At 38.9% G+C, this 12691-nt stretch overlaps 1 protein-coding gene across 3 annotated transcripts in view; it reads right to left on the bottom strand.

The window, feature by feature from the left end:
• Nucleotides 1–12691, bottom strand: part of gabrd (gamma-aminobutyric acid type A receptor subunit delta) — a 202863-nt gene that overhangs the window by 49918 nt on the left and 140254 nt on the right. For 2 of the 3 annotated variants that reach the window (XM_028807484.2, XM_028807483.2), the window contains 4 exons: nucleotides 12019–12239; nucleotides 11580–11662; nucleotides 11297–11434; nucleotides 9398–9553 (listed from right to left, as the gene is read on the bottom strand). In XM_028807484.2, coding sequence (XP_028663317.1) covers nucleotides 9398–9553; nucleotides 11297–11434; nucleotides 11580–11662; nucleotides 12019–12239 — 598 coding nt within the window. The remainder of the gene's footprint in view (nucleotides 1–9397; nucleotides 9554–11296; nucleotides 11435–11579; nucleotides 11663–12018; nucleotides 12240–12691) is intronic. The other variant, XM_051931382.1, reaches the window with a different exon arrangement.

Below are 12691 nucleotides of genomic sequence, written 5' to 3'. Positions count from 1 at the left end.
TGTTCGTTTCATTTGTCACCCATCTCTTTCTCTATGCTCTCTACAAACTGACTTTTTCCCATGGCTTTCTTCAATTCCTGACACCCTATGTTCTCAGGGAAAGAATGATTTTGGCAGGACTGCAAATTGTGAACCTCTGGTGGTTTTTCCGAAATCATCCTTCCGTCCTCGCCATGCGCATTTTTCCCGAGGCCGAACTCAGAATTACTGCTGTACATAAAGACCTCGTTGAAAGGGGGGCTATAATTCCTATCAAATATTCTCCTGTAAACTCTCCTATCTTGCCAGTAAAGAAAGCTGACGGCTTTTGGCGCTTTGTCCAAGACCTCAGACAAGTTAATTCTGCTATTTTTCCCAGGGCACCGATTGTCCCTAATCCTTCCACTATTCTCTCTACGATTCCTGCGACAGCTCGTTACTTCAGTAACTGACCTAGCAAATGCTTTCTTTTCTATTCCTGTACATCCTGATTCTCAGTTTTGGTTTGCTTTTACCTTTCAAAACCGCCGGTGGACATGGACCGTTATGCCACAAGGTTACCACAAGGAGACAGTGGTGCTGTAAGAATTATGTTTCTAGACTTCTCTAGCGCCTTCAACACAATCCAACTTCTGCTCCTTAGGGACAAGCTGACAGAGATGGGAGTAGATTCATACCTAGTGGCATGGATCGTAGACTATCTTAAAGACAGACTTCAGTATGTGCGTCTTGGGAACTGCATGTCTGACATTGTGGTCAGCAACACAGGAGCGCCACAAGGGACTGTACTTTCTCCGGTCCTGTTCAGCCTATATACATCGGACTTCCAATACAACTCTGAGTCCTGCCATGTGCAAAAGTTCACTGATGACACTGCTATCGTGGGCTGCATCAGGAATGGGCTGGAGGAGGAGTATAGGGACCTACTTAATGACTTTGTTAAATGGTGCAACTCAAACCACCTACAACTGAACAACAACAAAACCATGGAGCTGATGGTGGATTTTAGGAGGCCCAGACCCCTCATGGACCCCGTGATCATCAAAGGTGACTGTGTGCAGATGGTGCAGACCTATAAATATCTGGGAGTGCAGCTGGATGATAAACTGGACTGGACTGCCAATACTGATGCTCTGTGCAAGAAAGGACTATACTTCCTTAGAAGGCTGGCGTCCTTCAACATCTGCAATAAGATGCTGCAGATGTTCTATCAGACAGTTGTGGCAAGCGCCCTCTTCTACGCGGTGGTGTGCTGGGGAGGCAGCATTAAGAAGAAAGACGCCTCATGCCTGGACAAACTGGTGAGGAAGGCAGGCTCTATTGTTGGCATGGAGCTGGACAGTTTAACATCTGTGGCAGAGCGAAGGGCGCTCAGCAGGCTCCTATCAATTATGGAGAATCCACTGCATCCACTAAATAGTATCATCTCCAGACAGAAGAGCAGCTTCAGCGACAGACTACTGAGATCGTTCCTCCCCCAAACTATGCGACTCTTCAATTCCACCCGGGGGGGTAAACGTTAACATTTAACATTATACAAAGTTATTGTCTGTTTTTTCACCTGCATTATTATCAATCTTTAATTTAATATTATTTATTGTATCAGTATGCTGCTGCTGGAGAATGTGAATTTCCCATTGGGATTAATAAAGTATCTATCTATCTACAGTATCTATACAGAGGCTCCTTGTGTATACGGCCAAGCGCTTGCTCAGAACCTGGAAGGCTTCTGGCCTAACAGGGGGAGTGCATTGATACAGTACGTCGACGATCTATTACTCTGTAGCGAGACAGAGAAAGCATGCACACAAGATACAGAATTATTGCTCAAGTATCATGCAGCAAATGGGCACAAGGTCTCTAAGGCCAAACTGCAGTTAGTTCAAACCACTGTCAAGTACTTGGGTCATGACATCACGTGTGGTACCAGAGCTCTGTCAAAAAGACCGCAAAACCACCATCCAAAACCTTCCCAGACCGGTCACAAAACAACGGGTTAAGTCGGGATATTCTCTGTGGCCACCTAGCTTTTGATGGTAATGTTTTCTTGTTGTGGAGTTGTGCTGCGTGATTTCCCGAAGTGGATCGTCCTTGATTTGTCGCTGGAACTTGGATCGCCACGGAAATGAGTGTTTCCTTGATTGCCGCTGAACCCGGTTTCGCCACGGACTTTTTCATGATCTGGAAACTAGCGCGCATAAAACTATGGTAAGATGAATTCCTAATTTAATGACCAGCTTGCAGCCTGAGAAGTTGTTTGATTGCAAATTTTTCTGAAAGAGCACAGCCTTTACAAAATCTAGCTAACACTGCCGACCTTCCTCTTTCTGGTCGCATACAGTGGAATGAGCAGGCTGAGAAGGCTCTATGTGATTTAAAAAGTGCACTACTTTCTGCGCCAGCTTTAGGACTCCCTGACTATTCTCGTCTATTCACTCTGTTCGTGGACAAAAAGGGGGGATATATGAATGCAGTACTAACACAGCTCCATGGAGAAAAACAGAGGCCAATAGCCTATTTTTCAAAAAAACTGGATCCAGTGGCTATGGGACTTCCAACCTGTCTCAGAGCATTAGCAGCCACAACAAAAGCCGTGCTAGCCAGTACAGATATAGTGCTCATGAGCCCCCTAACAGTAAAGGTGCCTCACGTAGTATACTCCATTTTAGTACAGGCCAAAACTTCACATCTCACTACTGCTAGGGCAATACACTATCAAAACGTACTCTGTCAAATGTCACAATTGAAAGATGCTCCACTTTAAACCCAGCCACTCTTCTTCCCACTGAAGAAGGGGAGCCACATAACTGTTATGATGAAATAACTAAGGTCTTAAAACCTAGGCCAGACCTGCAGGAAACTCCACTAGAAACAGAAGAAGTACTCTACGTAGATGGGTGTTCCTTGCGATTGGATAATGGAACACCCTCAACCAGCTATGCAGTGGACAAAGGTGACCACCTGCTGGAAGCAAACCGAATTTCTTCAAGTTTAAGCGCGCAAGCAGCTGAATTAATAGCTCTCATCCGAGCTTGTCAGTTGTCAAGAGGAAAAATCATAACAATCTACACAGATTCCAGGTATGCCTTCGGAGTCTGCCATGATCATGGAGCATTATGGAAATTAAGGGGATTCAAGACCAGTACTGGCAAGCCCATCCAACATCAGAAATTCGTAGAATCCCTCTTAGAAGCCATAACAAAACCATCAAAATTGGCAGTAGTTAAATGCCAGGCCCACACTGGGAAACAAGATCCTGTCAGCAAAGGAAACGACCTGGCTGATCACTTTGCTAAACAGGCTGCCTATAATAACACACCAGTCTCTTTATTCCAACAGAAAGATGACAAAGATCCTGATAATCAAAATTCTCTCTTTACAGAGTGCAGCCACGGACAGAGAAAAGAGAAAATGGTCCAAAGAAGGATTCCTCTCTGATGGGGTCTGGACCCATAGGCAAAATAACAAACCTTTCCTCCCAAAAGCTTCTTTCCCAGGAATGGCAAAAATCGCACATGGCCTGGACCACGCAGGAAAGTACGCAATGACTCAAGATATCAAGCGACATTGGGAAGCCACAGGTTTCTCTACGTATGCAGAGCAATTCTGCAGACGCTGTGCACTATGTCAAAAATTTAATGTAGGTAAAGGTACCCAGGTAAGTTCCGCCATCACACCTAACCCAATGGGTCCATTCGAACATCTTCAAATGGACTTCACTGAATTAACACCATCTAAGGGCTGCCGTTACTGCTTGGTAATTGTCGAATGTGTTCTCTCGATGGGTGGAAGCTTTCCCTCCAAACATGCAGATGCCGAAACTGTGGCAAAAGCCTTGATAAAAGAAATCATTCCAAGATGGGGAATATCACAGAAATTGCAGACTGATAATGGTACTCATTTTGTGAACTCTGTAATAAACGAATTGAATACTTGGCTCCAGATAAATGTACATCATTACTGCAAGTACCATCCCCAAAGTGGAAGTATTGTGGAAAGGTGCAACGGCACCCTAAAATCTAAATTGGCAAAAATCTGTGAACAGACGAATTTAACCTGGCCTGACGCTTTACCCCTGGCCTTAATGGGATTGAGAAGGAGAACACACCGGCAGTTGGGACTTTCGCCGTTTGAAATACTAACTGGAACCATGCTTGTTGGCTTGGTTATTAGAAATGTTACCCTGCATACTGTGGACAATGATCTTCTTTCCAGTCTTGCAGGTCTTCGAGCGTCCCTGAAGGAAGTCCACGAACAGGTTAACCAGGCTTGGCGAACCAGTCCTCCACCAACGGAGTCACAGATTCCCCTGGGAACCTGGATACTGGTCAGAGACACCCGAAGGAAGCACTGGCACCAACCTCGCTGGAGAGGACTGTTTCAAGTGCTGCTATCAACCCCTCATGCTGTTAAAGTAGAAGGACTCCCTGCCTGGATTCACATGTCGCATTGCAAAAAATGGCACTCATAGCTCTGTTAGTCCTAATCTTTTCTATCCATCTGACTTTGGGACAACAACAACATAAGGACCTTACCACATTGACTTTCCAAGTAGAAGAGACTGCTTCATTTCAAGTTGACTTTTGCGCCATTGCTCCCTGTGGAGGTGGTCTGAAAAATATGTCTGTGTGACCTACACCTATTATGAATCTGACTTCAGTTTTTTGACTAGTGAATACAATTGATCATGCCTTTCCGCCTCCTCCCCCTCCGTGGCCAACAACCTCCATCCTCCCCCCATCCACATCGTGTTCGTAGATACTTAGTATCCGCTGCAAATTTCTCATTGCATGGTCCAGGTGTGTATATTGACTCAATACACATGCCTAGAGGTGTCCCTAACAAAATCAAAGTAAGAGATCAAGTAGCTGCTGGTTTTGAATCTCTTTTTCCCTTAATCACCATCAATAAAAATGTGGATAGGATAAATTATCTATATTACAATCAACAGCGTTTCCTGAATTTTACTAAAGAAGCTGTTGAAGGAATACATGAGCAATTAGATAAAACCTCCCTTATGACTTGGCAAAATCGCCTAGCGCTAGATATGCTCCTAGCCGGAAAAGGTGGTGTTTGTTCCATGTTCGGTGATGCTTGCTGCACATACATTCCAAATAATACTGCCCCCGATGGCTCCATCACCCGAGCCCTTGCTGGTCTGACCTCTCTCTCTCTAGAATTGGCTGAAAACTCAGGTATCGATACCCCTCTTGATGAATGGTTTATATCCACCTTCGGCTCTTGGGGCCAATGGTTTAAATCCATTTTTGTTTCCCTTTTAGTTGCTCTAACTATTATTCTCTTGATTGGCTGTTGCCTTATTCCGTTAATCTGGTATTTTATCCAGAAGTATTTTACTGCCTCAGTAACTAAAGCTTATTTCCTCCACACAGAGCGCATGCATCTTCTCTCCCAGCCCCAATCCTCTTCTCAGTCCACTCTCGATCAAGATTGTTTTGTTTGAACTATTCTTTGTTCAAAAAGGGGGGAATGTGGAATAATAAAAATTTGAATCAATATCTTAAATAGTAGTTGAACAAAAAATCTTGGGCTGAGGGCCTTTTTGACCTAGTCAAAAAGAAAGAGGAAGAAGATCTTGTCACTACATCTAAGTGCAACGGAACAATTTGTACTTAGATAAACAAGTCTAAATCGCCTTGATGATTACTATCGGTGTGCGTTTGGGTGGATGAAAAATATATTTTGCAAACCAGCTGATGCTAAGAAAATGTATATATTTGCAAGTATAAGAGTTCTTTGTGTTAACCATATGAATGCATTAAGATTGTTAAGGTATGTGATGTGGGGAAGTTAAAGGTTATTAAGTGAGTCAGCCCTTAGGAAGATGCACTCTGTCTTAGTTAAAAAAAAGAAAAGTTACCCCACCAGTAAGGGAGGGCTGCTTGTGAAGCTGCAACTATAAAATAAGTTTTGCGGTAAGTGCGTACGTGACAAAAAAAGATATAAAAGCCTGCTGTGAAAAGAGGAAGGGGGGCTGTGGCTAGAAACTGTCAGTGACACTAGCTGACAGGGGCTGCAATGGTCTCCCTGCTCACCAAGAATAAAGAAATTGCTTTTTTTACTCTACATCTGCTGTCTGCCTGCTGTTTGCCTCGAACCTTCGTCCACACCGGTCAATGTGATTTTCATGCACACATAACATGTTAATAACTCACATAAATATTCTTTGCTGTCAACTATGTTTGGCAGCCATAAAGTATACATTTTTTTAATAGGCAAGAAATTGTATAAGGCAAAATCAACAACAAAAATGCATGCCTATATATTGCACAGTATTAAAAAATATTTATTTTTACAGGTAGATACACTAATTTAAACTGGCCTAAACTCAGATTCCCAGCTTATTTTGTTAAAGAAAAGACACATTCATACAGAAATTAAACTTCTTTGCAGGGATGTAGAAGTACGTTTGCTGTCAGCAAGCAGTCTTACCTTCAGCATTGTCTCTTTAGTCATGCATAGGAGATCTCCCATACTGTTCTAAATGGAACGCTGCTGAGAATAGCTCTGTATTATCTAGCTGAAGAAGACCTACTACTTTAAAGTGCAACAGTGTGTTAAACTAAATAAGGAAACCTGGGCTCACACAGGGAAACTATAAGGCATCGGAAAGCATTAGTGGTTGAGTACAAGAAGTTATGCTGTTGAGGTAGCAGGACAGATTACCAGCAGCATATATAATTAATGATATAACTGATGCCTAATATGGTGCAGTGTTTCTAGGGACACTCAATAGTTAGCTTCACACATAAAAAATAAACTGACACTGGAAATACAGTAATTACATGTTGGTACTGAAAAGATTACCTTTTGTCAGGAAGGTACTGTATGTGTGTTGAAGACACCCTGTCTCACCCAGATATTCTAGCTTTTCCACAAAAAATGATAATAAACTACTTTGGGGCTAACATATAACATTTGCACGAGCTGATCTTTCTGGCACATGTTGCTTCATAGAGATGGAGAGAATAATTTTAGATAGATAGATAGATAGATAGAGATAGATATACTTTATTAATCCCAAATTTAATAGCAAATCAGAAAATATATTAATGTTATACATATTTTACCCTTTAAATACAGTATATTACTAAAAACTGTTCCATTGCAATCTTCAGCCTATTATCTACATTCAAATGATACAGTATGATTAAAATAAAGGATTTCTTAAAACAGTGGAGAAAATCTCATCATACCTGTTTGCCTTTACTAACTATTCTTATTGATCAATTTCTGTGTAAAAAAATACAAAAAGGTACTCTAGCATTTATACAAAATTTTCGCTGTTTCCTCTTAGTTGATGGAAACATTTTAAACTGCTGCTATTGGCTTTATTTATTAGGTGTCCAAACACAGTAATTTTTGAACCCCTTAAACTCTATCTGTTCTCTATACACTTCAATGAAGGCACATTTGGTGTTATTTGTGGTTAGTTACATTTATTTGTATTGTATTTTTGTGTTTTATATTATTTATATTATTTTTGAAAAGGTGTACAAGGTCTGAGAAATTATATACAGTAACACATTCGTAAACCAGTTGATTCAATTCATGATTTTGTAGGGTTGGTATCTATTCAAGTAGCGTCAGATGGAAGGCACTAATTTTGGCCTGACCACCAGACCATAAAACTGTAGGTCTTTCTCATAAATACACCCACATTGGATAAACTGGGATGAGAACAGACTACCCAGATTTAAAAAAATGCAATCACTGAAAGAATGTTCAAGCTATACACAAACAATGACTGTGCATATGATAGCAAAATGATGGATTCGTAAGGTATCAGCGCTAACTGCTGCGTGGAATTATGTGGAAAGAGTGCTTTATAAAACCAAAACTGAACTGTACTGATTTGATTTCAAGCAAACTTTCCTCCTCGGATAACTCATCTAAATTTTACAGGCTACAAAATTTGCAAAATAAAGTTTGTGTATGCTATGAAATGACAGATAAGGTCACCTATAATGAAACCTTAATGTTTTTAATAATGTACTTCACATTTCCAAGGCAATTAAATGTACTGTGATTAAATCTTCATTAATGTAATCTTAACAACAAAATGTGTTATAAATGACCTTACATTTTCAATATATAGCTTGTTTTCAATTTTTAATTATTTTAAACTGTATACTTTCATAGCCCAACAGAACCTTTAAGAAAAGTTCTTTATTGGGAACCTCCACATTATGATATAACATAAAAGTTATCACCAGGTGGATAGCAAGTAAGGTAAAGGAGGATAATGGAAAAAGCTGCACTGTATTATACATCCCAGATGTCAAGACAAACATTTCATGGCACAAGCATCCAAATAAATGGAGGATGACCTTGGACTTTTAGTAAAGTTGGGTTAGTATCCCAACCAACTAGGAGGCAACAGCTACAGTATATTCTGTGGCTACAGTTCATGCTTCTGTAGAGGAGCCTGGGAGAATTACATTAAGTAAGGGTCTCTTCTCGTACAGGAGTAGTTATTTATGGTCCGGGAGTTACACAGTGACTGCAGGCTTTTGCTTTAACCAGTTTGTTAATAATAATAATAAATAATAATAATAATAATAATAATACATTCTACTTGTATAGTGCTTTTTCCATGCTCAAGATTTCTTAATTAGAACCCATTTATTTACTAATAAAGCAATATTTTAGTTAACTTGGATGCTACAATTAAGAGCCCTTAATTGCCTATTCTAGTCTTAAACAGCTGTGTTAAGGTTTTAATTGTTGCCTGTTTTCTTAACCAGATATTAGTTAACAATGCGGTGCAAATGATAAGGGAACCACCAGCTTTCCAGCTAGCATGCTTCTGTTTAAACCAGCATACATGCATCATAAATTATCTGTGTTAATAAAATGTTTTGAAATAAATAAGAGGGATGGGAAGGACCACAAAACATATTAATAAAGTTCTCAGAAAACAAAATAATAACATTTTTTTCTTGGGAGAAAAGGAAGCACTAGCCAGCCATATAATTAAATACCAAGTTTCTTCAACAGTTAGACCTTACTTCTAATTACGAAACTAGTTGAAACGAAAACCTGCATCCAGGACCATAACTGAGTACCCATTCTATATTATATGGTGAGAAGAAGAGCCTGTAGGTACAACATTTTTGCCATTTGAACCTGAAATTATTAAAGTTATCATTTATTTGAAGTTCCAAAATTCAAGAAACAGTATAGTAACCTTCCTGTATATTCCCTAATTTTGTTGTATGTTTTCTTTCTTTGATTTTCTCATTGATTTGATTTGATTTCATTATTGACCTCACATATCCATGGTATTCAGTATTAATGTCATATCAGGTTTACTTCTTATATCAATTAAGATGGCTAATGAAAATCTCATTATTAACGCATTAAGTAATACAATCTTTGATTAAATGGTTCTTACCTAATGATACTCTAGCAGGCACTGCTGACTGGCTGATCCAGAATGACACCCAGGACATTGCAACAAGTAAGATAGATGGGACATACGACTGAATAATGTAAACTCCTCGGTTTCTCCGCAATTGAAAATGAAGTCTGAGTCTTGGAAATCTTCCAGCTGTGCATTAATGAACAAAAAAAATGAGAATATAAATAACAATCTGCTTAAGTTTTCAGGTGATACCAAGGTAGGAGGATTGGCAGACAATCTAGAATCCATTATATCATTACAGAAGGACTTGGACAGCATATAGGTTGGGGCAGATTTGTGGCAGATGATATGTAATTTAATTACACCTAGGAAGGAAAAATGTGAAATATGAATATACAGTGGAAGGTTTGAAAATTGAAAGTACACCTTATGAGAAGGATTTAGGAGTTGTAGTGGTATTGTCACTATTGACTTCCAGACAGTGTTCAGAACCCATTAAGAAGGCTAACAGAATGTTAGGTTATATAGCACAATGTGTGGAGTACAAGTCCAAGGAGGTTATGCTCAAGCTTTACAAAGGACAGATAAGGCCTCATCTGGAGTACTGTGTGCAGTTTTAGTCTCTAGACTACAAAAGGGACATAGCAGTACCTGAAAAAGTCCAGAGAAGAGCGACTACACTGATTCCAGGGGATAAGTTAAGAGGATTAAAATGATTAAAATAACTATTCCTTTTCAGTTTAAGCAAAAGGAGATTAAGAGGTGACATGACTGAAGCATTTAAAATTATGAAATGAATGAGTACAGTGGATCGAGACTGTTACTTTAAAATGTGTTCAACAAGGACACGGGGACACAGTTGGAAACTTGTTAATGGTAAATTTCACACCAACTTTAGGAAGTTTTTCTTTACACTGAGAACCATAGACTGTGGGACTTTAAAGACCTTAAAACATGACCTAATGTTGTTTTGGAGGAATTAAGTAGATAGGACAGGCAAGCTTTGTTGGGCTGAATGGCCTGTTTTTATCTAAATCTTTGTTCTAATACTTTGGTCCCTCCACTGTCTTCCTGTTGGTGTAAGGATCCAGTTCAAAACTCTTTTTTTGACCTACAGTTCTTTGATTGGCTCCAATCCTGGGTCTCTCCATATATCCCTTCAAGAAGTCTACATTCTACCTCTGCCTGTCAACTAACCAGTCCCCTTCTTGCCAGATGTGCCAGGACTGGGCAATGTTCCTCCATTCTTGCTTCAACACTGTGGAATTATCTCCTTTCATCTATTTGTACTGCACCCAAAGCATCTTTTGGAAATGCATCTTTTCCTTAAATATTTTGGATCTCTTAGCTTCTCTCCTACAGGATAGCTACTGTTGTACTTACAAAGAGTTCAGCATACTGATTTTTGTCCTAGTTTAGTTGAAGGTATAATTATATAGTAGTTTTACTCCCTCATGCATGCCTTATTATATTTATACTCTCTTGCTTTGATGCTTGCACCTTCATTCTTTTATGTATTATAACTTGCTTTGTATGTAAAACATCCACTAAATAAATAAATAAATATTTATATATAGTCTGTTTTCCATTCTTTATTACTGTTGTATATAAATTTGATAGGATAATAAGAATTATTAATAATAGACATTAGGTCATTAGAAATATTGTTGATTGGTTATATATAGCTTAAAGTACTTAATTCGCATATTCAATTTATCTTATGGCTATAACAAAGCAAAACCAGGACTGCCCTGTTGAGTTCACATTTTGATACCCTGCTCTCCTTGTTAATAAGATTATTTATCATAAACAAACTCACTTGCCAAATACAGTGCAACTCATTTCCTTGACAAAGCTAAAAATTCTCTGCTTTCAAATTCTGTTCCCATTTCTACACTCCCATTAATGTCAAAGTAAACGTTACATTACCTTTTTTAAAGTTCATCATCTCTATGTTAAATCTGTAGTCAGTTATGGTGAACTGAGAAAGCTCAAGCTTATCAAGACCGTGAATGTGTTCTTGGCTCTCTGACCAGTGGTACACAATATCTTCTGAGGAATAGCCATCTGGGAGTAAAGATATGATCAGAAAACTGTATTGGGATCAAGAAAAGGCAAACAGTTATACAAACATGATTCTTTCAGAAAATGTTATGCAATTAGTTTTATTACTGTTAGATACTCTATAATACTACAAATATAATAAACTTACAGCTTTCAAGCTCTAGCATGCACTCTTGTTCATCCATTGGATATTTTGTAAGATCCATATCACATGCTACAGTGGATGTAATTCTGAAATTAAATAAATAGATTTAACAGTCAATAAATCTTTGTTATCTACTATATCAATCTTGCGTACTATGTAGAAAATAAAACTAACAGATGTATTAGTCATAAAGTCAGTAAAATAATTTTCTCACTCAATCTGTAGAACCGGTATGTTCTCAGAAGCACTATGGAGAATTTTATTAGTTCTGTTATGAACATAAATTTGACCTAATGTTTTACAACAAAAACATTTGGAGTATGTCAAGGCTACAGCCTACTCACACTATTTAAAAGACTGCCAAATATCAGATGCTTATGGGTGAGAATTGACACAAACAATTTTATTTTGTGACATAGAAAGCTTAAATAAAAGTCTTTACCTAATGCTGTAAAGAATAACACCATCTGGCTGTAGACGGATCAGCTTGTTTTCCACAGTGACATCATGAAACCAGGCAGATTTTGCGTTCACGATAAATGTATCAGGAAGCCAGAGTTTATCCACAAAGCGACTGTCCAGACCCAGGGTTTTGTTTGTATGGTTATAGGTGAGACGCTCATCCCGCCAACTCTGACGAAGAAATACTGTCATTGTATACTCCTGGAAAAGAATATTAAAGTAAAACAGTGCCTTATTTGGTAATGTACAATTTGAAATATTATATTTTGTTGAACATGTTATGGTATCTGTAAATTTTCTCTTTGTGAGTTTGTGTACTGCGTGAACCATCAAACTAGCAAACCATCAAAAGGCTGATTTCTGCCTTGTAGCTGACGTTGTCAGGATACCCATCAGGACTCAACAACATTCTACTGGAACACTTTCACCTTTTATTTGTAATATGGGTGAGACAAAGTAATATTTTTCACGTTGTTGCCTTTTGGATCCCTAGTTCTGAAACTTATGCCACAGGCTTGATTTGTGTGGCTTTTGCATGTTCTTGCTCTGTTTGCAAGGGTTTTCCTACAAGTAAAATTGTTCTCATTAAAAAAAGGCCCAATGAATCCATGGCAGCCCTACAGTCCATCATGGCAGGTATTCTCCCAGTATCT

The sequence above is a fragment of the Erpetoichthys calabaricus genome, chromosome 8, assembly GCF_900747795.2.
Source record: "Erpetoichthys calabaricus chromosome 8, fErpCal1.3, whole genome shotgun sequence".
Classification (NCBI taxonomy): domain Eukaryota; kingdom Metazoa; phylum Chordata; class Cladistia; order Polypteriformes; family Polypteridae; genus Erpetoichthys; species Erpetoichthys calabaricus.
This window is presented reverse-complemented; position numbering and strand designations above follow the sequence as displayed.